This window comes from Chinchilla lanigera, unplaced genomic scaffold, assembly GCF_000276665.1.
Source record: "Chinchilla lanigera isolate Chin_1 unplaced genomic scaffold, ChiLan1.0 scaffold00158, whole genome shotgun sequence".
Classification (NCBI taxonomy): domain Eukaryota; kingdom Metazoa; phylum Chordata; class Mammalia; order Rodentia; family Chinchillidae; genus Chinchilla; species Chinchilla lanigera.
In genome coordinates this window covers 2,051,883-2,074,116 of record NW_004955559.1, presented here as the reverse complement: position 1 = coordinate 2,074,116, position 22,234 = coordinate 2,051,883, and the positions used below count along the sequence as shown (strand labels likewise).

Genomic DNA, 22,234 nt, shown 5'->3' with positions numbered 1-22,234 from the left:
CCGCGCAGCCTCGTGCTGCAGCTCTGCGACCTGCTGTCGGGGCTGCGCGTGCACGGCGTCGTCTTCGAGGATGACTCGCGCGCGCCCGCCGTCGCGCCCATCCTCGACTTCCTGTCCGCCCAGACCTCGCTGCCCATCGTGGCCGTGCACGGCGGCGCCGCGCTCGTGCTCACGCCCAAGGTGCGCTCGGGGGCGGGGCTCTAAAGGGGCGGGGCTCTGGTGGGCGGGGCCGTCCTGGGTTCCCTTCTGAGACCCAGGTAGGGCCTAGGCGGGTGGCGGGCAAGGACCAGAGCTTGGGGAGCACGTAGGCCCCATCTCTGCAGGTGAGGCATGGAAGGCAGGAGCGGGATTCGGGATTGGCGAGGAGACAGCTGGACGGGAATCGGGGTCAGAAAGGGCCGAAGTCTAGTGGGAAGGCGGTCCACGAAGGCAGGGACAGGAACTAGTTACACGGTCTGCAGAAGGCCCGGCCAGCTGAGCAATCTAGAGGTTACCGAGGAAGGTAGAGCCATCCAGCGAAAGGAGTCTGAGAAGGGAAGGGTCATCCATGAGCGGTGGGTGAGGAAGGGGAGAACTAGGCCTGGAAGAGAGATTTCAGGGCCGCCCAGCCAGGGAAGGGGCGGGGCCTCTCTGTGGTGGAAGGGCGCGTCTGGCAGTAGGGCTTGGGGAGGGTGGAAACTAGCAAGGTGAAGGCCTACATCGGGGGAGGCCCAGTCAATGAAAGGTCAGAGCCAGGAGCCTGCAGTGCAGAGGGAGGCGAGCCTGGAGCTGGCGTGGCCTGCAGAGAGGTTGCCTCCCAGAGGCGCAGGAGAGGCCAGCTGTAGTGGACTCGTAGCAGCCAAGTATCAATGAGCAAGCCGGGTCTGGGGACTGGGGGGGGGGGCAAGAGGCGGGGCTTGAGAAATGGTGGGGCCTATTAGGGTGGGGCCAGTGGGAATGAGCGGTGTGATTCGCTGGAGGATGGAGCCACCTGAATGGGTGGAGCCCCGATCGGCCAATTTCTTGCTGTGAGGGCGGACAGCTTTGTGGCTGGGTCATTACTGCATGCTGGGACTCGTAGTTCTCCTGTCCAAAGCCTTCTGGGAAGGACCTCTGGCCCAGCCTTCTCATTCTCCTTGGCATGACGTTGTCCAGAGATCTGTAGGCAGAGCTGTGGACCTAGGAGGGGAACACACTATTTCCTGGCTGCCATCTCTAGGATAGCCAGAGCTGCCGCCCTTCATGCTGCCAGCTGCAGCTCCGTGTGGCCCATTCCACTTCCCTTTCTGCTGGACAGTAGTCCTCTCAGCACACAACTCATTGCCTTCAGGGAACTGTAGTCCCCTTGGCATCCCTGGATAGAAGAAAGTGGTCCTCACAGCTCGGTCTGCACGCCCTCGACGGCAAGGCACGTGGTCCCCTGCACACGCTTCCACCTGCTGAAGGGCGGGGTGCCAGCGTCCCACTGCACGCCGGGGGCCCTTGAGTCCTCTGCATGTACAACCGCAGGCCAGGCCTAGTGTGACTTACTGTCTGCACTGCCTCACAGGAAGGCTGATTTTGTGCCAGGGCCACTTTAGCTTCTGGGGAATAAAACTGAGAGCTGGGGGAACAAGTCCCTGTCTTATGGAGCTTGAATTCTAATAAAGGGAAGAGACAGACAAGCTACAGATAGTAAACCTGGTCCTGGAGGAACCTGACAGGATGCTGTAATAACTCAGGCAGGGGCTTCAGGGGAAGGCAGCCAGGAGAGGGTTGACTGGGCCTGAGGGACGGGAGGGGGAAACCAGGCACACAGGGGTTCTGTTCGACGGTAACACTGAGGCTTGGAAAAGGCCTGAGTGTGGGCATGAAGGAAAGGAAGGGGGTCTGAGAAAGGGACAGAAGGAAGACAGGGAGAAGGTCTGAGGGAGGTAGGGCAGCTCAAGAATTCCATTTTTGCTGGGCGTGGTAGCAAGCACCTATAATCTGTAATCCCAGCTACTTGGGAGGCTGAGGCGGAGGATCAAAAGTTCCAGGCCAGCTTGGAGAAGTTAGCAGGACTCTGTCTCAAAATTAAAAATAAAAAGGCCTGAGGATTTACTTCAGCGTTAGAGCCACCCTGAGCTCGATTCCCAGTACCACCACCTCCCCAAATCTGTTTTTGACAGGCTAGTGTGGAGAATTTCATGAAAATCCCAGTGGCCATGTTGACTAGACAGGGGGATCGGTTTGTCGGGAGCTCATGGTTGTGCTAGGAATAGGAGCCATCAGGATAACCTGTCACATCCAGAACTTTCTGCAGTGATGAAGATGGCCTACTGCATCTCCGCTCTGTCCAGTAAGACAGCCACAAGCTACATGTGGCTGTTGAGCTCTTAATGAGCGATTAGCAGGACTAGAAGACTAATTTTTCAGTTTTACCTACTTTTAATGAATTCAAAGTTGAATGGATACACTTGGCTATCATATTGGATGGACAGTGTGTAGGGAGACAGAACTTAAGCCTTTTGGGCTGGATGACCTAACCAGAGGACAGAAAAGAAAAGAAGAGGGGAAGCGGGGATGCTACACTTAGAATTTAGCATTCTGCCAGGGATATAGCTCAGTGACACAGCACCTGCCTGGCAAGCGTAAGGTCCTGAGTTCAATTCCTGGTACAAGAAAAGGGGGGACGGGATTTAGCTCAGGGGCACAGTGCCTTCCTGGCAAGCGCAAGGTTGTGAGTTCGATTCCCGGTACTGGAAAAAAAAAGAAAAAGAAAAAAAGAATTTAGCATTCTGGCTGAGAAAGAGGGACCAGTAAAGGAGACAAAGAAGGAGGGGATAAGGACGTACCACAAAAATTAGAGGAAAAAGTCCATTACTCTTGGAGCCAGGGTACCCACACTGCATGCTGGGAGTGTAGTGTCTCTTGCCCCTCAGAGAAACCGTCCCTCTTGGTGCATGCTGGGAGTTGTAGTTCCCTCAGTGGTTGCTGAGTGTATTAATGACAATGATGTTAGCTGCAGCACAACCCAAGACTGTAAGTTGTTTCTCATTCATATAAAATCCAAACAGGTGGTCGTGGCTGGAGCTGGCTGCCCTCCACATGTGACTCAGAGACTCAGGCTCCCTTTTATGTGGCTCTGGGATCCTGGAGAATTTGAGAGTCCTCTTCTGTGGCTTTTGAGCCTGTCCTTAGACCAGGAGGAGTGTAAGGTTCATGTGGGAGAGTCTTTTCTTGTTTTGTTTTGTTTTGTTTTTGGTACCGGGAATCGAACTCCTGACCTCAGGCTTGCCAGGCAAGCGCTTAAGCCGCTGAGCTATATCCCCGGCCCCTGAGTCTTTTCATTTATAATTCTTTTTTATTTCATTTTATTTTACTTTCTTCCTTTCTTTATTGAGACAGGGTTTCACTATGTAGTTCAGGCTGGCTTTGAACTTGCAGAGATCTTTTCGACTCAGCCTCCCAACTGGTGGGATTACAAGCCCAGACCACCACACCTGGCTTCTGGTGGGAGAGAGCTTAGAAGTGGACCCCAGAGAACTCAGTCATGTGACTAAACCTAAGCTTGTCTAGCCTGTGCAGGGAAGGAAAGGAGATGGATCTGGCGAACAGCTAGTCAGTCTGCCATGCTGAGAGCTGGGCCCGGTCACTGCCACTGGGAACTGCGGGTCGGAAGAGTCAGATGCTGGGGTGTGAGGTCCCCCATCGGGAAGCTGACGACCACCTCGTCCCTGCAGGAGAAGGGCTCCACCTTCCTGCAGCTGGGCTCCTCCACCGAGCAGCAGCTTCAGGTCATCTTCGAGGTGCTGGAGGAGTACGACTGGACATCCTTCGTGGCGGTGACCACGCGTGCCCCCGGCCACCGCGCCTTCCTGTCCTACATCGAGGTGCTGACCGACGGCAGCCTGGTGGGCTGGGAGCACCGCGGGGCTCTGACGCTGGACCCGGGCGCGGGCGAGGCGGTGCTGGGCGCGCAGCTCCGCAGCGTCAGTGCGCAGATCCGCCTGCTCTTCTGTGCGCGCGAGGAGGCCGAGCCCGTGTTCCGGGCCGCCGAGGAGGCCGGCCTCACCGGGCCTGGCTACGTGTGGTTCATGGTGGGCCCCCAGCTGGCCGGAGGCGGGGGCTCCGGGGCCCCCGGAGAGCCCCTTCTTCTGCCAGGAGGAGCCCCACTGCCCGCAGGGCTGTTTGCAGTGCGCTCGGCGGGCTGGCGGGACGACTTGGCCCGGCGTGTGGCAGCTGGGGTGGCTGTGGTCGCCAGAGGCGCGCAGGCCCTGCTGCGGGACTACGGCTTCCTGCCCGAGCTGGGCCACGACTGCCGCGCCCAGAACCGCACCCACCGCGGGGAGAGTCTGCACCGGTGAGCCAGGCTGGGGAACGGGGCGTGGGGAGGCGGGAGCCCGCGCCCTAACCTAACCCACGCCCTACCCTAGTCCCATGACCTGTCTGAATCTCAGGATACTTTCTGTGTACGAAGTGTGATGGGAAAAATATGTTGAATGTTTAGTTTTTTAAAACTTTAGCCATGCCTGGTGGTCCAGGCCTGGTGGTGCACGCCTGTCATCCCATCACTGAGGCAGGAAGATTGAGGCTGAGGCAGGAGGATCGCGGTGAGTCTGAGGCCAACCTGGGCTACATAGTGAATTCAAGCCCAGCCTAAAATGCATAGTGAGATCTTCTCTTGAAAAAGAAAAAGGAAAAAAAAAATTAGTACCATAAAAGACATGTTGCCATTAGCCCCCTTCAAAACACTCTCCCTTGCTTTGAACACACTACTCCTGGCATTCTTGCTTCTTTCTGAAGCAGTTCTGGAAGTCCTCTTTCATGAACGTTGTCAGTTGTGCAGTTGTGGCTGCCTCCGTGTCCTGAATGGATCCAAGATGTTTACCTTTCTGGTCATTTTGAGTTTGGGGAACAGTCAGAAGTCACAAGGTGTCGAATGAGGACGCACTGGCACGTTCTTACAAACCTGCCATTCCCCTGCACTTAGTAGGGCAAAAGTGTTGAATTAAATGTGTCTAGAGTGGAGCAAGATTTGAGGGGGATTAATGGTAATATGCTTTTACTGGATCTAAGCATTCACCATATTTCTCAGCCATCCCTTTTAACTGAGATTCTTTTCTGGGACTAAATCAGGTAGTTTGGAACATGTGAGTATATTACTATATTTCATGACTTAATGCGCATAATATTTCATGTTTTTTTTATTTATTTATTTTGGTCTTTTTGAGACAAGGTCTCACTATGCAGTTCAGGCTGTCCTTGAGCTCACTTTGTAGCCCAGGCTGGTCTCGAACTCTCAATGATCCTCCTGTCTCAGCTTCCCAAGTGCCGGGATTACAGGCGTGCGCCACCATGCCTGGTCCTTTATTTTATTTTTGAGACAGGGTCTCCCTATGTAGTTCAGGCTGGCCTTGAACCCACTACAGGGCCCAGGTTGGCCTCAAACTCACAGTGAGCCTCCTGCTCAGCTTCCCAAATGCTGGGATTATAGGCGTGCACCACCATGCCCAGCAATATTTCACATTTTATTTATTTATTTTTTTGGTTTTGGTTTTTCTTTTTTTTTTAGTTTTTTCGGGTACCAGGAATCAAACTCATCACCTTGTGCTTGCCAGGCAGGCATTGTGCCACTGAGCTAAATCCCCAGCCCCAATACTTCATATTTTAAAATCTTTGAAATCAGATGTATTGTATATTAGATGTTTATCATGGATATATATATATATATGTATATACACATATTTTTTTTTTCTTAATACTGAGAATTGAACTCAGGACTTTGAGTTTGCCAGGCAGGCGCTGCACTGCTGAGCTATATTCCCCGCCCATGTATATATATTTCACTTGTTTGTTTGTTTGTGTTTTTTGAGACAGGGTCTCACTACATAGCTCAGGCTGGCCTCCAACTCACTATGTAGCCAAGGGTGGGCAACAGGGGCCCAGACTGGCCTCAAACTCACAGTAATCCTCCTGTCTCAGCCTCCTAAGTACTGGAATTATGGGCATGCAGCACAATCTATGTGTAGCCTGGCTACGTCTTACAATTGATAGCATTTTAGGTTGGATCCTAGTTAGACTGTACACTGAGCTTCAATAACAAAAAGACCCGATGATCCAGTGGCTTCTAGAAGTAGAACTGGGTTCCTCTGTCACATGACAACCCAGAAACGAGTGGTCCAGATCTCCAGGGTTCCAGAACCACCTACTTGTTGCTCTGGTGTCTCCCCACTGTCACACTGGGTTCTGGGCATGCTGAATAGGCCCAGCTCATGAGAATAGAGGATAAGGAAGTAGGAAGCAAGCAATTTCCTTTTTTTTTGGCTTTTTGAGACAGGGTCTCACTACGGCCTTGAACTCACTATGTAACCCAGGTTGGCCTCGAACTTGCAGTGATTCTCCTGCCTCAGCCTCCCGAGTGGTAGGATTACTGGCGTGCACCACCATGCCAGGCCAACCGGTTTCCTTTTAAGGGAAGTAGAAGGGACAGGTCTTGTGTCCTGTGGGTGAGAATGCAGTCACATGGTCAGGGCCACAGTACTGGTTGTTTACAGCAGTCTCCATCTGATTGGCTGGTGCCTGTACTGTACTGATCGTTAGACAAGTTGAATGCCACCCCTGCACATGGCCTGGGTTAGCTGCAGGAAGGCTGGGAAGAGTCAGCCTTAGCTTGATACCCCTGTGTCCAGTGTACACATTATGATTTTTTTGGTGGAAAACAGCACCTCCAGCATAGGAAACCGATGAGCCTGGTGATGGAAAGGTGGGAGGAGAGGCCATTAATCCTGAAATGAGCTGAGTTTGGGACGAGGTCATGGGTGGGCAAGAAGACCCAGGGGAGGAGAACAGAAAATTGCTGCGGAATCTGGGTCCCAGGACACCCTCCAGGACCGAGGGCTCATGCTGGGTGCTGGGAGCGGAGAGATTAATAAGGCACGGGCTTCTTCAGAGGATGCAGGGTCCTGGAGAAGGGGCAGGAGGGACAGGCGTAATGACAGCACGGTGTGGCGCTTGCAGTATTGGAGGTAGCACCAGCCTTGCGGGAGCAGCGGGAGGGCTCTGTCTAAGCCAGGATGTTCCTGGTTGCAAGGAACCGAGTCTCGCCTCGGGTTCCTAGGGGAAAAGGAGCTTATTGGAAAGATAAACATGCACAGAAACACAGAGATCGGGAATGGAGGCTAAGCCTAGGGCCAGCCACTTTCATCTCTTTCTGATCTTTTTTTACTTCTGCCTCTCTCGCTCTTCTCTCAGGCGTGCCTCCCGTGGGGCTGTTCAATTCTTTATCTAGAATCTCTGTTCCCTAAAACTTCACCCTTTCCTGGCTACCGCACATCCCTCCAATCTCAGAGTGAAATGTCATCCCAAGGGAGGACGCTCAGGCCACGCCTGGTGCCACATGCCTGTCATCCCAGGGCTTGGGAGGCTGAGGCAGGAGGATCACTGTGAGTTCGAGGCCAGCCTGGGCTACATAGTGAGACCCTGTCTCAGAGAAAGATAGAGAAAGAGAGAGAGAGAGAGAGAGAGAGAGAGAGAAAGAGAGAAGATGCTGATTGGTTCCGGTCAGCCTTCTAAAAGTAGGACACACAAGTCAGGGCTCAGCTGCTCAGGTGGTTGGAGAGGTTTCCAGAAGGAGCAAACCCCTCACTTGAGACCTGAGGAGGACACTGCCCCACTGAATGGATCCATTCATCCATTCATCGAAACGCCTTTTACTTATTGAAAATATCCTGTGTGCCAAGCGCCAGTGTAGGCCCAGAGGACTAGTGTGAAACACAGTCCCTGCTGTCACAGAGCTTACAGTCTAATGGGGAGAGAAGCAGCAAACAAATAAGAAAAGAAAGAAAATATCAGCTGGTGCTAAGGGGCTGGCACAGGAAGGGTGATGAGGGGAGGCTGGGCTAAGTAGGATGGTCAGCAAAGGCCATTCTGAGTAAGTGAAAGCCAGAGGTTAAAAAATGGAAATACTGGGCTTGGTGGTGGGGCACACCTGTGACCTCAGCACCCAGGAGGCTGAGGCAGGAGGACTGTCATGAGCTCCAGGCCAGCATGGGCTACACAGTGAGTTCAAGGCCAGCCTGGGATATGTAGTGGGACTCTGTCTCAAAAAACAAACAAAATAATGGATAAAAGAACCAAGCATTGGGAGATCCCAGTGGAGAGGGAGCAGCAGGTGTAAAGGTCCTGGGGTTGGAACTACCTGTTTGGGAGCCGGAATTAGAGAGGTTGAGGAGTTTACCAGAAAGGGCTAGCATTCCCCAAAGGTGGGGAACAGCATGGCGTAGATCCAGCGTGACAGCTGGGTAGGAAGATGGGGCCCCAGTAGTTCAGAACAGGCAAGAGCAGCAGAATTAGGGGTGGCGGTGATGAAGCCACAGAGCTGCGCACGGCCAAGCCCTTGCCTCCAGCGCCAGGTTGGGGAGCTTGGAGTCTGTGCCACGGCCCTGAGGAACCTTGCACTACCATGAGCAGGGGAGGGATGGAGCAACTGGGGCTGGGTAGGATTCAGACTGCGGCAGAGGTGGAGGCTGGAGGCCAGGCAGGAAGCAGGGGTGAGGTCCAGGGGGCTGTGTGGAAAGCAGGAGGGGGCGGGGCTTGAGGATGGAGGGAGGGAGATGAAGGTTCAGCCCAATGACTGGGTGGACGATGTGACATTGCAGACATCAGGGCAGTCAGAGCCCTCCAGGGGGCCTCTTTCCAGCAGAAGGGACACTTGAGCTGAGTCTGCGACATGAGGGAGTTGGTCAAGGCAAGGTTTCAGAGAGAACAGCAGCCATAAATGCCTAGAGGTTAAAAAAGAAAATTGACATGTTCAGAGGACACTGCACTCAGCGTTGATTCCATCAGAAAGGGTTTTCAGAGCCACACGTGGTGGCGCACACCTGTAATCCCAGCACCTGGGAGGCTGAAACAGGAGAACTGCAAGTACAGGGCCCGCCAGGACTACTTAGTGAGATCCTGTCTCAAACAAGCAGAGCCAGGCATGGTGGTGCTCACTGTAATCCCACACTCTAGAAGGCTGAGGCAGGAGAATCAAAAAGTTTGAGCAGGGGCTGGGGATTTAGCTCAGCGGCAAGAGCGCCTGCCTGGCAAGCGCAAGGTCGTGAGTTCGGTTCCCAGTACCGGAGAAAAATAAAAACAAAAACAAACAAAAAGTTTGAGCGTAACCTGGGCAGCTGCGTGACTTGGTGAGATTCCTACCTCAAATCAAAACAAAACAAAAAATGCAGAAGTTTTCGGGTGGGAAACGATCAGAGATGGGGCTTGGGAGGCAGGTGGAGGTAAGGCATTCAGGGCCTCTTGGTCCTCAGCGCCAAGCTAAGGGCATGGGGTGCTGTGCTGGGGGGACACAGGGCAGCCAAGGAAGGGTGTGTTTCTGAGATTTTGGGGGTGAAGGAGCAGAGACTCCCCTCAACAGCCGGGACCGGGCAGTGGAAAGGAGGTTTGCCCAGGCCACGTTTCCTCACCACCCCTCTCCCGGGCAGGTACTTCTCGAACATCACCTGGGATAACCGGGACTACTCCTTCAATGAGGACGGCTTCCTGGTGAACCCGTCCCTGGTGGTCATTTCCCTCACCAGAGACAGGACCTGGGAGGTGGTGAGTCACAGAGCCCAGTCCCCGGGCACAGGAGCGGGGGGACTTTGGGTCCTGGCAGAGGAGGGCTCGAGGTCCCCGAATGTGGCGGTGCGGGGCTGGACCCCCGGGGCTGAGGGAGCAGGCTGGGCCTGGCCCCCCGGGGTCCTGATGGGAGGACCAAACTGAAGGCCCAGGCTCCTGCATATGGAGTTGGAGGAGCTGCTGCTTCCTGGAGGGAGACGGCGCTGACTCCTAGGTCTGAAGGAGAGGAGCAGCGGGGCCAGCACTTTCTGAGCAGTGGAAGGAGGTCTGCCCAGCTCGGCTCCCTTTCCGGTACCCGGAGAGCCCCAGGAGGGCTGACTGTCCTTCTCTTCGTGCAAGGTGGGCAGCTGGGAGCAGCAGACCCTCCGCCTCAAGTACCCGCTGTGGTCCCGCTACGGCCGCTTCCTGCAGCCTGTGGACGACACGCAGCACCTCACGGTGGCCACGCTGGAGGAGAGGCCCTTTGTGATCGTGGAGCCTGCCGACCCCGTCAGTGGCACCTGCATCCGCGATTCGGTCCCCTGCCGGAGCCAGCTCAACCGAACCCACAGGTGACAGCCCAGGACCCCGGAGCTGCAGCTTCAAAACGCTCCTCCCGCGAAGCCCGAACGCTTGGCCCCTCCGGTGTGGTGACCAAGGGGTGCCTCAGTTTCCCCGGGAAGGGCCAGCCATACTGTCAGCCTCCGCTGCCCCTCCCTCCATGCCCTCCCGTCATGGGGGGGCCTGAGAGAGGGGTCCCCAAGCTCCCCAAGCCTGTTCGCTCCCCGCAGCCCTCCCCCGGACGCCCCCCGCCCGGAAAAGCGGTGCTGCAAGGGCTTCTGCATCGACATTCTGAAGAGACTGGCGCACACCATCGGCTTCAGCTACGACCTCTATCTGGTCACAAACGGCAAACACGGGAAGAAGATCGACGGCGTCTGGAACGGCATGATTGGGGAGGTGAGGGGGCGGGGCCGAGAGCAGGGGCGGGGCCAACAGGAGGGCGTGGGCATCAAGGGGCGGGGCCACACGCCCGAGGAGCGTGGGGAAGGGGCGGGGTCCGGAATCTTAGGGAGGGCAGGAAAAATAGTGGCGGGTCGCGGCAAGGCTAGGGCTTGCCCCTTTGCGCTGGAGGGGGCAAGGAGGTGGCCTGCCCGGGAGAAGGGTCCTGAGCCAGGTTCCCTGTCCTTTCACCTCCACCCAGGTGTTCTACCAGCGCGCAGACATGGCCATTGGCTCCCTCACCATCAACGAGGAGCGGTCTGAGATCGTGGACTTCTCCGTGCCCTTCGTGGAGACCGGCATCAGCGTCATGGTGGCCCGCAGCAATGGCACCGTGTCCCCGTCCGCCTTCCTCGGTGAGCTGGGGCCTGGGGACAGGGAGTCAGACTTCAGCAAGGATGGAGCAACTATTTTTATAACAACGTGGGCTCAGAAACCCGAGTTCCGAAAGGTGTGAGGGTGCACGCCCGTAATCCCAACACTCCCAGAGGCTGAGGCAGGAGGGTCAAGGGGCCGCTCAAGGGAGCCTGAACTACATAGTGAGAGCCTGTTGGCTCGTGAAGTGACATCATTTCTGAGCCCACATTTCCTAATCTGTAAACGGGGAGAAATAATTCCCTCTACCAGAAGGAATTTTATCATAAATTTAAAGAAGGCGGAACTCAGGAACCTGTCCTTGCTGTACCCCATCCCGGCCCTGCTTTTCTACTCAGTTACAGTCTCTTTTCTTAAAGCGAGCCTTCCAAAGTGTGCACGCTCCAGGCCTCACCAAACCCAGGTCTTCCTGTGTCTGAGAGTGAGAGGAAGAGGCGGGATTAGCTCGGCTCCTGCCCATTATGAGCGCTCAGGTCACCCATCCGTGGCACTGAGCACCTGCTACGTGCCAGGCTCTGGGCTGCCGGCTGGGACCGTGTGCTGAGGGGGCAGACAGATCCCTGCCCTTAGGAGCTCCGAGCTCCTGGGGAAGATAGAAGGAAACTTAAACAGGCCATTCCACTAGTGATGGATACTGTGAGAAAGGAAGTCAGGGTGAAAAGATGGAGAGGACAGGCACCAGAGGAAGCAGAAGGCACAGGCTGAGAGCCAATAGGCAGAGCTTGCAGGACCTCGGATGCTACCAGAAGAAGTTTGGGTTTTGCTCTTACTGCGGTGGCAAAGGCGATAACTCTCTAAGGCCGTGTCGGGGAGCAAGGTCCCATCTCAGGTACTGCGGGAGCAGGAGGCTGGCGATGAGGCTACTCCAAGGTCCGTGCCAGAGAAAGGATGTGTGCAGTAGGAAGGTGGGAACGGGTGAGAGCAGTAGACGGACCCAGGGTGTGGGTAGGAAGCTGGCCCCGGAGGGGTGGTGGCTCTGCGGAGGGTTGGGTAGAAATCCCATCTCCTGAGCTGGAGAAGTCGGGAGAGGTGTGCCCAGGGCCCAGGGCGATGGTCCACTTCACCAAAGCTACCGGGAGTGGGAGGAGCCGGAAGGAGAGGCGCCCCTTCCGGTGCATTTTATTTTCTGTGCCTCCAGCCTGCGTCTCTGGCCTGTGTATTTTTCCTTGCACTGCACCCGGCAAGGCACACGGAGAAGCACCACGTTGGGCCCCTTCCTCCAGGCAGCACAGAGCAGGCGGTGACAGGGCGGGTGATAGGGGCGGGTGCCTTGCCAAGTTAGCCAGCAGAAGCTGCAGCGACAGTCCGGGGCAGTGACCTTGCCGTGACAGGGACGGTCCTGGCCTGCGTGATTCCGGTGGAATCTCTGAGCTCCCGGAGGCGACGTGAATGGGGCACTGTCTGCTGGACCGGGCAGGTGGCATCTCTGGCAGGGGAGTCAAGGAGATGAGGCCGGGAGGGTGTGGCTCGATGGTAGTTACAGAGTAGCCCGGTGACAGTGATGTGGCCAGGAAAGGAGCAGGGCATAAGGCTGAGGGGCAGGGACTTTGTCCGGGAGCGGCTGGGGAACCATTGGGGGGGCTGGGGGCGGGGGCGCTGGGTCACCTCTCAGCCATGTGGGGTTGGGCTGGAGCTGCAGCCCTGGAAGCCAGATGGCCCCTCCAAGAGAGAAGTGTGCCCGCTATGGCAACGGACCCAAGGGGGGTAGCAAAGGGGTGGGGGTGGCCCGGGACAGGACGGGTGCGAGCTCCTGATACAGGAGCCCGGGAGCTGGCCTGAGGCAGTGTAGGATGTGATAAGTGGGCTGGAGGGCCGAGTCTGACCCCAAATAACAGTTAGGAAATAGCTGGGATTGGGTGTTACAACCACAGAAATGGGGCCGGATGGGTGATGTGGACTGCAATCCCAGTCCTCTGGAGGCTGAGGCAGGAGGACTGCCATGTGTATCAAAACCAGCCTGGGTTACACAGTGAGTTCAAGTCCAGCCAGGACTACACAGAGAGACTGTGTCTCAAAAACAGAACAAACAAAACACCGCGGAAATGGGTGGGGTGGCTCTGAGAGAGACCGCCTCTCAGGCTTCTGTGGAGGTCACAGGGCTGCCCCCAAGACTGGGAACCAGGACGGGATCGTGTCTGGCTGAACTTCCTTCGCATGTCTTTGTGTCCCCTGGTCCTCTGCTTGGCTGAGCCATGACGCTACCTCCCTTGTCTCTAGAGCCCTACAGCCCCGCTGTGTGGGTGATGATGTTTGTCATGTGCCTCACCGTGGTTGCTGTCACCGTTTTCATCTTCGAGTACCTCAGTCCCGTGGGCTACAACCGCAGCCTGGCCACGGGCAAGCGTGAGTCCCTTTCCCCCTTCACCCCACCGCACAGAGCCCTGACAGCACACGGAACTACATTTCCCAGCAGCCTTTGGGGGCAGAGCCACAGCCCCAAGGGCCACTGGGAGCTGTAGTTCTTTCTGCTCCCTCAATGAGCAGAAGGGATTTGGGATCCATGTCCTGTCCTGGCCCCCTGCAGGCCCTGGCGGCTCAACATTCACCATTGGGAAATCCATCTGGCTGCTCTGGGCCCTGGTGTTCAATAACTCGGTGCCTGTGGAGAACCCCCGGGGAACCACCAGCAAAATCATGGTGCTGGTGTGGGCCTTCTTCGCCGTCATCTTCCTTGCCAGCTACACAGCCAACCTGGCTGCCTTCATGATCCAGGAGGAGTACGTGGACACCGTGTCTGGGCTCAGTGACCGCAAGGTGTGTGGCGGGGGAGGCAGTGGCTGTGGTTGGAGCACAGAGCTTGGCGCGTGGCCGACCAGAGGGGGATTCCTCAGGTACTTCCCAAGAGGAATTTCAGAATGGTAGACTGGAATGTTCTGGAAGGAAGCTGTGTTTCACAATGAATTTTTAAAATACTCACAGGATATTCTAGACTAGGGTGGCTCTCAAACAGTAAGACTGGGTGGTCGTTTATTTACCGGTACTGAGATTTAGACTCAGGGCCTTTGCACTGAGCTGCATCTTCCAACCCTTTTTAAAAATTTTAAATTTGGGGACAAGATTTCACTAAATTACTAAGTTTCCCAGCCTGGGTTCAAACTTGCCATCCTCCTGCCTCAGCCTCCTAGACTCCTGAGACTACAGGCATGTATCACCATGCTGGGCTCAAAGGATTAGATTGTGAAACTTCTAATTCATCAAAGACTAGAGTTTTAGTAAAATACAAGTGCAATGAATTACTACAGAAGTTAAATAAAATTTAAAACCAAGACATACAAAAGCCAACCCCCACCCCCACCCCTTTTTTTTCTGGTACCAGGAATCAAACTCAGGACCTTGCACTTGCCAGGCAGGCGCTGTGCCGCTGAGCTATATCCCCGGCCCCTCAACCCCATATTTTTATTTACTGGATTCAACAGATGTAAAACTAACCTGTCGCATGGATCCAGATGCTAAATCTCTTGATTTCTGCGCTTGCCTCCTGGTGCTCACAATGTGTTCAAGGACCAGTGGAGCACACCGAGACCGGAGTGGTTCACCACAGTCCGGACCTGTTAGAGGGTTGAGAAACCAATTCAGTGGATTGCAATAAGCATTTTTCCAACAGAATGGAACAGAATAGTATAGAAATAGATGGTGTTGATAGCAAGACCCTGTCTCAAAAAGAAAAACAAAAAGTCAACTACTGCTGATTGGTAAACACCAGCTGCCTCTACCTCTGCTGTGGGTTAACGCCTGGCACATCGGAGCCCCAGGAGCTCCTGGCTTCTCCCCTCCTGAGGCTGGGCCTCTGATAACCTGTCTGCAGCCATGCATGCTGGGAGGTAGAAGTAGACATACCTGTAATCCCAGCACCTAGGAGGCTGAGGCAGGAGGATCGCCATGAGTTCGAGGCCAGCCTGGCCTACCTAGTGAGTTAAAAGCCAGCCTGAACTGCATAGGGAGACGCTGTCTCAAAAAAACAAAAAAGAAAAGACAAAGAAATGTGTTTCCTGCTGCAGTGAGTGGATCTGGGAAACACTTCTGAGCCTGGGGTGTCTGTCGGTTGGTAGGTATCCCCCAGAATGGGGCATTGGAGTCTGGAGGAGACGCCTTAATAACTCTGCCTTCTGCCCCAGTTCCAGCGGCCCCAGGAGCAGTACCCGCCCCTGAAGTTTGGGACAGTGCCCAACGGGTCCACGGAGAAGAACATCCGCAGCAACTACCCTGACATGCACAGCTATATGGTGCGCTACAACCAGCCCCGCGTGGAGGAGGCGCTCACTCAGCTCAAGGCAGGGTCAGCGCAGACTCGGGCAGGGCGCGGGGAGGGGAGGGCATGCTGGGGTCACAGAGGTCAGCCCTGGCGGGTCAGCCGAGGGTGGGGGTCACGGAGGTCTCTGACAAGTGGGGTCCTATGGTGTTCCCAGGGTCCAGGAGTTACACATTTGGGACTGCACTGCCCGGGCTCAAATCCTGGCTCTGCCCCTTTTGTGGCTTTGTCACTTTGTGGAAGGGACTCCACTTCCCTGAACCTCTGCCTCCTTCTCTGTACTATGGAGGTAACGCCCGTTATCCTGATCATCAGGTCATTATAAGAATGAAATTAGTAGGGCCAGGGACATAGCTCAGCAGCACAGCGCCTGCCTGGCAAGCGCAAGGTCCTGAGTTTGATTCCCAGTACCAAAAAAAGAAAAAAAAAAAAGAATGAAATTAGTTAGACCACAAAAAATAATGCCAGGCACACAGTAAGTATTTGCTGATATTATCAGCAATGGACCCCAACTCATTAATATCGATACTGGGGTCAGATGTTTTCGGTTTTTTTTTTCCCCCCGGTACCAGGAATCAAACTCACGATGTCGCACTTGCCAGGCAGGTGCTGTGCCACTGAGCTAAATCCCCAGCCCCTCATATGTTTTCTTACATTAGTTTCCTAAATCTTAGTCAAATTCCGTCCCTACAGTACAGAGGGGAGAGGATGTGCAAAGGGCCTGGGGTGGGCTTGGGCTTGGTTGACTGGGCCGCAGCAGGAAGGTGGGCATGGAGGCCACGTGTCATCTCAACCTCCCCAAGGCCCATTCCCTGACACCCCTCATAGCCAGTCCTTCCTGGGTGCCTGTCACTGCCCCCAGCTTGGTTTTAATTGTTGGACTGTACGAAAAGGAACCTGGTGAATCTGTCTGGAGGAAGGTGGGTGGGTTAGCACAAGGGTACATGTGAGTCTCAGAACCAACTGCAAAAAGCCCAGGTAGGCTTTATGGAAATGGAAAAATCATCTGTGCAGTTAAACTTTTTTTTTAAAAGAGCATCAACTCTGTGCCAGGTATGTTCCCTGCACTGGATGATAACCATCAGCAACAAAATAGGAACATTTCTCGGATTGCTTAGAGCTTAAACAGACAGAGGTTCACCTCTTACAGTAAGCCCAGAGCTGGCATGGTAGCTCAGAGACACCACTAACAATGTGAACTCTACCAAGCTCACAGCCCCAGATCTTCATGCTCATTTCGGCTGCTTCATGGTCACAAGAAGGCTGCTGCCCCTCCGTGGAGCACATCCTAATGCCAGGCAAGGAAGAAGGATGAAAGAATAGAGGGTTTTGTCCTGGCAGGGGTCTGGCTGTTTCTCAGCGCCTCTCAGATGACCACTCCTAGCTGCAGAGGGCACTGAAGTCGGTCACATTAGCCTTCAGCCTCTGTTATGGAAAGGGGCAAAGGAGGCGAGTGAAGGATTTGGGCACCACGCGGGGGTCTCTGTGTCTCCCCCATGCGAGCCCGCGAGCTTCTTGTTTCTGGCACTTTCTCATCGGGCACCTGCAGCAGTGCTGTGCTCTCTGCGCGCCCCCAACCTTTCTTGGGTTTACCTCTTTCTTCTTCACCCTCTCCGCAAAAGCACCATTAACACGACGTGGTCACGGGCTGGGTCACAGACCTTTGTTAAATGAGGCTCTGGAGGAGTGCACTGCCAACCTTGGCAGGGTGTGGGGCAAAAGGACCGTGGAGGCAGGAGGATCCCAAGTTTGAGTGTGGTCTGGGTGACTTAGCAACTTAGTGAGACTCTGTTTCAAAATAAACGTTAAAAATTAAAAAGAGCTGGGAGCCGGACGTGGTGGCACACGCCAGTAATCCCAGCACTGGGGAGGCTGAGGCAGGAGGATCGTTGTGAGTTCGAGGCCAGCCTGGGCTACAAAGTGAGCTCAAGTTCAGCCTGCACTGCACGGTGAGACCCTGTCTCAAAAAAAAAGACAAAAATAAAATAAAATAAAAAATAAAAAGAGCTGGGGAGGGGCTGGGGATCTAGCTCAACAGCACAGCGCCTGCCTAGCAAGCACAAGTTGTGAGTTCAATTCCCAATACCGGAAAAACAAACAAACAAAAAAAAGAGCTGGGGATGTAGCTCAGTGTCAAGGCCCTGGTTCAATCTCCAGTACAAACCATGGAGTCTCACAGGCGCACACACCATGTGTATTTAAACTTTGTAAATTAAACTGTCAAACTGGTCAATGTATGCCCCCCCCACCGCCTTGACAAATACTGTACCTTCCTCTTTTTCTTTCTCCTTCTTTTCTTGTTCTGTTATTTTTATTTATTTTTTTTTGGGGGGGCGGTTTCCTCCGGTACCGGGAACTGAACTCACGACCTTGCGCTTGCCAGGCAGGCGCTTTTGCCACTGAGCTAAATCCCCAGCCCCCTTCTTTTCTTGTTTATGGGGGGCGCTGGGGATTGAACCGAGGGCCTTCCCACTGAGCTACATCCCCTGCCTTTCCTTATTCTGAGACAGGGTCTTGCTAAATCTAAACTGCCCAGGCTAAGCTCAAACTTGAGATTGTTTTGCCTCAGCCTCCCAGGGTGCTGGGATTGCGGGTATGACCACCGTGCTCTGCTCAGATATACCTTCTTAGCACCCTGAAAGGCTGCCACGTTCCAGTTAAGAAGCCCTGGGACTCCTTTCTCTCAGCCTCCCACAGCAGAGCCTGACCCCTTGTCCTTCTCCCAGGAGCCGACCCCTTGCCTCTTCTAGCTTCCCCACGCTGCCATATTCTTTGGCTCCCGGCCCAGGTCGCTCTGCCTTCTCCCCCCACCAACACATCTCCTCAGACGCTCTCTCGCCCTCCTCCGGTCACCATGGCAGTGGCTCATCCTGACCCTCCCTTAGTCCATCTGCTGAGTGTGCTGCTACAGAAAGTAACGTATTTGCAGGTTGCAGCTATCTAGGACAGGGGCGCCCACAGGTCCCCAGACATAATTTCATAGGGAAAAGTTGATTCCAGATGGGACACCCCTTTAGCCCCCAGAGATTCCTCTCTCTCTCTGGAGGAAGTCCTGAAAAAAACTGGGCCTCAAGCAGGATGTAATGGGATACACCTGTAATCGTAGCACTGGGGAGGCTGAGGCAGGAAGATAGCACAAGTTTCAGGCCAGCCTCAACTACATAGCAAGACCATGTTTCAAAAAGCTAAAAAGGGGGGTGGGTCAGAACAGCACCCTCTTTGCCCAAGGTCTAAGGTGGCGGATATAGCACAGAACTGGACTTTTTTTTTTTTTACATTATGCATTCAGCCAGCCATTCTTTCTTTGACAAGTATTTATTGGGTGTCTCGGATGCAGTAGGCTCCGTGCCAGATGCTTAAGTCCGGGTGTACTTGAAGCCTCCTTTGGAGTGGGGGGGAGGCAGAGACGCCCAGATGTTGTTAAAATCACGCCCTACGGGCTCCTATGCATCTGGCCACAGGGGTGTTCTCGCTGGGCAGCCTGCTCTTCTCCCTGTCCTCTTGTAACTGGGTGTTATGGTGGCTTCCACAGCCCAAGAGTTCTGACAGTATCCTGGGGACACTGGACAGCAGTGAATTCCAAGGCAGTTTGTGCAGGATTCCTGGAGGGTGCTACACCCCTTACTTGTGGTGGACCCTGGGGTGGGCAGTTAAGCTCCTGACCTTAATTTCCACCTCCATAGTGGGGGTGGTTCGCAATCACTGTTAATCAAATGGCTCTGGGAAACGGTTCAGTTGCCTACCTCCACTAGGAAGAATCTGATTGGGCCAGCTCCAGTGCGGTATCTACAGCAGAACCAATCAGTGGTGACCAGGGTTGGTCATGTGATGGGCGGGACTGCTGCTCCCATAGAGCACAGGTTCCCAGGGGTTGACCCTGCAGGCTCCGGCTCCTTCTCTCTAGAAAAACCTCTGGTTCTTCCCAGTGCAGTGGTGCACATCTGTAATCTCAGCACTCTGGGAGGCTGAGGCAGGAGGATCACAAATTCCAGCCCCGCCTCCACAATTCAACAAGACCCTGTCTTAAAATTTAAAACAGCCGGGCGTGGTGGTGCACACCTGTAATCCCAGCACTGGGGAAGCTGAGGCAGGAGGATCCTTGCGAGTTCGAGACCAGCCTGGGCTACAAAGTGAGCTCAAGGCCAACCTGAACTGCACATCGAGACCCTGTCTCAAAAAGACAAAACAAAAACAAATTTAAAACAAATTTTTAAAAAATTTTTTAAATAAAAAAATTTAAAAGGGGCTGAGGATGTAGCTCAGTGGGAAGGCCCTGGGCTCAATCCTTAATACCACACTCACCCCCCAGAAAAACCGGATAGGATGTTTTATATTTGGGGGCAAGGTCTGACACGTATTTTATGCTCACAGTGCAGTTCAACTTCGATTCGGCATCAGTAGCCACATCCAGAGGCTGTCACACTGCACAGGGTCCACAGACTTTTTTTTGCCTTTTTGAGACAGGTTTCTGCTGGCAGTTCAGGCCAGCCTTGAGCTCACTTGTAGCCCAGGCTGACCTTGCACTCGCAGCGCTCCTCCTTCCTCAGCCGCCCCAGTGCTGGGATCACAGCGACCACGGCCGGCTGGAACTCTCTTTTCGTATCTTTTGTTATTTGCCTTCCCCTTCTGGGATGCCTTCTTTTTCTCTGCTCCTCTCCCATCCTTTCCATCCCCCCACCTGCACATGTCATTCAGGGGTTCCTTGTACCATGAAGATGGCCCCAGCCCCTTCCTGGGTTTCTCAGGTTCACCCTGGCTTCAAACTCTTCTTTACTGATTTAATTCACTTTCTGGGCCATCTCACTGGCCCTAGAGTGCCTTCCCTGACAGAGCCCACAATATTAGCCAGAACGGGAACCCGCACAAAGCTCCCACTCTGAGCAGAGCATGGTGGCACATGCCTATGATCCCAGCAGTGAGGAGGCTGAAGCAGGAGGATCGCCCTGACTTGAGGCCAGCCCAGGCTACATGATACAAGGCCAGCCTGAACTACGTGGTGACACCCTGCCTCAAAAAACAATAAATAAAAAATAGAGGTGAAGTTAATTTTCATAACATATCTTACTTAACCCAGTATGTCCAGAACACTCCTTGGACACATGGTAGTCGGTACAAACACGGCTGCAGCCCTTCCCTTCCCATTCTCCCAGGCGCAGTCTGTGCCTGGCCCGGAGCAAAGCTGCCCGCTGAGCATCCCACAGTCTGCAGCGCCGGGGCTTTTCCACTCCCTCCCCTCGCCCCAGCATCCTCCCCTGCCTGCCCCTCCCCCCAGTCTCTGTCAAGGCCCTGGGGCAGACTTTCCAGAGCCACTGTCCTGGCTTTAGTTAGCAAGGGTGTGATCAGCCAGGCTGGGCCACTGCATCCTAATGAGTCCAAACTGTGCCTTCCGTGACTTCAGGAACCACGGATTTCCCCCATACAGGTAGCAGACACATCCCCAGCCTTCACGGAGGGAAAAATAACTTGAGGCCTTGTCCCATGTCTTTGTATAGATGTTTTCATCTTTTAAAAGAAATTTTTTTTTTGAGATAGGCTGTCATTAGATCACTAAATGGCCCAGGGTGGGCTGGAACTTCCAATCTTCTTGCCTCAGCCTCCCAGGGTGCTGGGATTACTGGCATGCTCCACCAGGTCCCGCTAGCCTTTTTTTATTTTTTATTTTTTATTTTTTTGTCTTTTTTTGAGACAGGGTCTTGCTGTGCAGTTCAGGCTGGCCTTGAGCTCACTTTGTAGCCCAGGCTGGTCTCGAACTCGCAACGATTCTCCTGCCTCAGCCTCCCGAGTGCTGGGATTACAGGCGTGTGCCACCATGCCCGGCTCCTGCTAGCTTTTATCTTTTTTAATTGAGATAGATCTACGTGAGCAACGGTGGCAGAGCAGTGGCATACATTTCCTTGGCTGTTCATACAAGTGTATAGGACTAGCCCCACATTTGAGGATAGGAAACGTCCTGCTCCCTAGAAACTCCCCTCTGCCTTCCGGGGATGGGAGGACGTCCCTGTGAATGACTTTTCTCTAGCTGGGACCTCACCCATAGACCATCGGGCACGGCATCTCTCTCTGTGTCTAGCGTATTTCGCTCCACGTTATTAGCAGATTGATGGCTCGGCGCTGTATGATACAGCACTGCGGTGACGGCCCCAATCGGCCCTTGGAGAGCTGGCGGCCGCGCGGCGCTCGAGCCTGGCCCCGGTGAGCGCGCGGCCCGGAAAGCTCACTCTCAGCTGCGTCTGGGGAGGCTCACCTTGCTCCGCCCGGTGCACCCGATGCCTGGGGACGCGTGCTTGGAGAACCGCTTCTGCCAGGCCTCTGCCAGCGCGTTCATGCCAACGCACACTCGCTCGGCAGCGCAAGAGAGTTCTGCTGGTTCTGTGTCCTTGCCAAGGCTTGGTCTCCTTCCCATTGTCCCTTTCGTTTACATAGTGTCTATTATGTATCAAGTTCTGTTCTAACTCGCTGAGGTTCCTGATTTGGGTAATTTGTTTGCTGGGGCTGGTGTGACGGTTTTGTTGGGGGTTTTTGGAGGCTGGAAGTCCTCTGGGCTCCTTGTGAGACAGACAGCGGGAGCTGCCCAGCCTCTCTCTCCTTGGCTTGGAGGTGGTGTGCCTCTTCAGGTCTTCAACCCTGTACGCGTCTCCAGGGGGCGTTGTTTGGTTGCTTGCTTTGGTTTTGCAGTACTGGAGCTTGAACCCAAGGCCTTCACGATGAGATACATCACCACACCTTGGTTTTTGTTGTTGTTTTGGTACCCGAGAATCGAACTCACGACCTCATGCTTGCCAGGCAGGCGCTGTGCCGCTGAGCTAAATCCCGGGGCCTCTGTTGTTGTTGTTGTTTCGAGACAGGGTCTCCCTAAATCATTAAATTGCCGTTTGGGCTTGAATTTACAATCCTCCTGCCTCAGCCTCCTAGAGTGCTGGGATTATAGGCGTATACCACCACTGATTTTCTTTTTTTTTTACTTTTACTTGCATTGATTTTATACTTACTTTATTCCTGTGCCATAAGTTTTGCTTCTTTAGTTTCTTCTGGGATATCTTTTTCCTCTGTGCAACCTCCTCCTCTGGT

General features: G+C 54.2%; 1 protein-coding gene across 1 annotated transcript in view; it reads left to right on the top strand.

The window, feature by feature from the left end:
- Grin2d (glutamate receptor, ionotropic, N-methyl D-aspartate 2D) overlaps positions 1 to 22,234 on the top strand; it is a gene marked incomplete at its 3' end in the record, with an annotated part of 37,984 nt that overhangs the window by 6,590 nt on the left and 9,160 nt on the right. Inside the window, 9 exon segments of the mRNA XM_013508950.1 lie at positions 1 to 180; positions 3,684 to 4,303; positions 9,426 to 9,540; positions 9,901 to 10,112; positions 10,332 to 10,500; positions 10,745 to 10,898; positions 13,135 to 13,260; positions 13,442 to 13,671; positions 15,033 to 15,193. Coding sequence (XP_013364404.1) covers positions 1 to 180; positions 3,684 to 4,303; positions 9,426 to 9,540; positions 9,901 to 10,112; positions 10,332 to 10,500; positions 10,745 to 10,898; positions 13,135 to 13,260; positions 13,442 to 13,671; positions 15,033 to 15,193 — 1,967 coding nt within the window.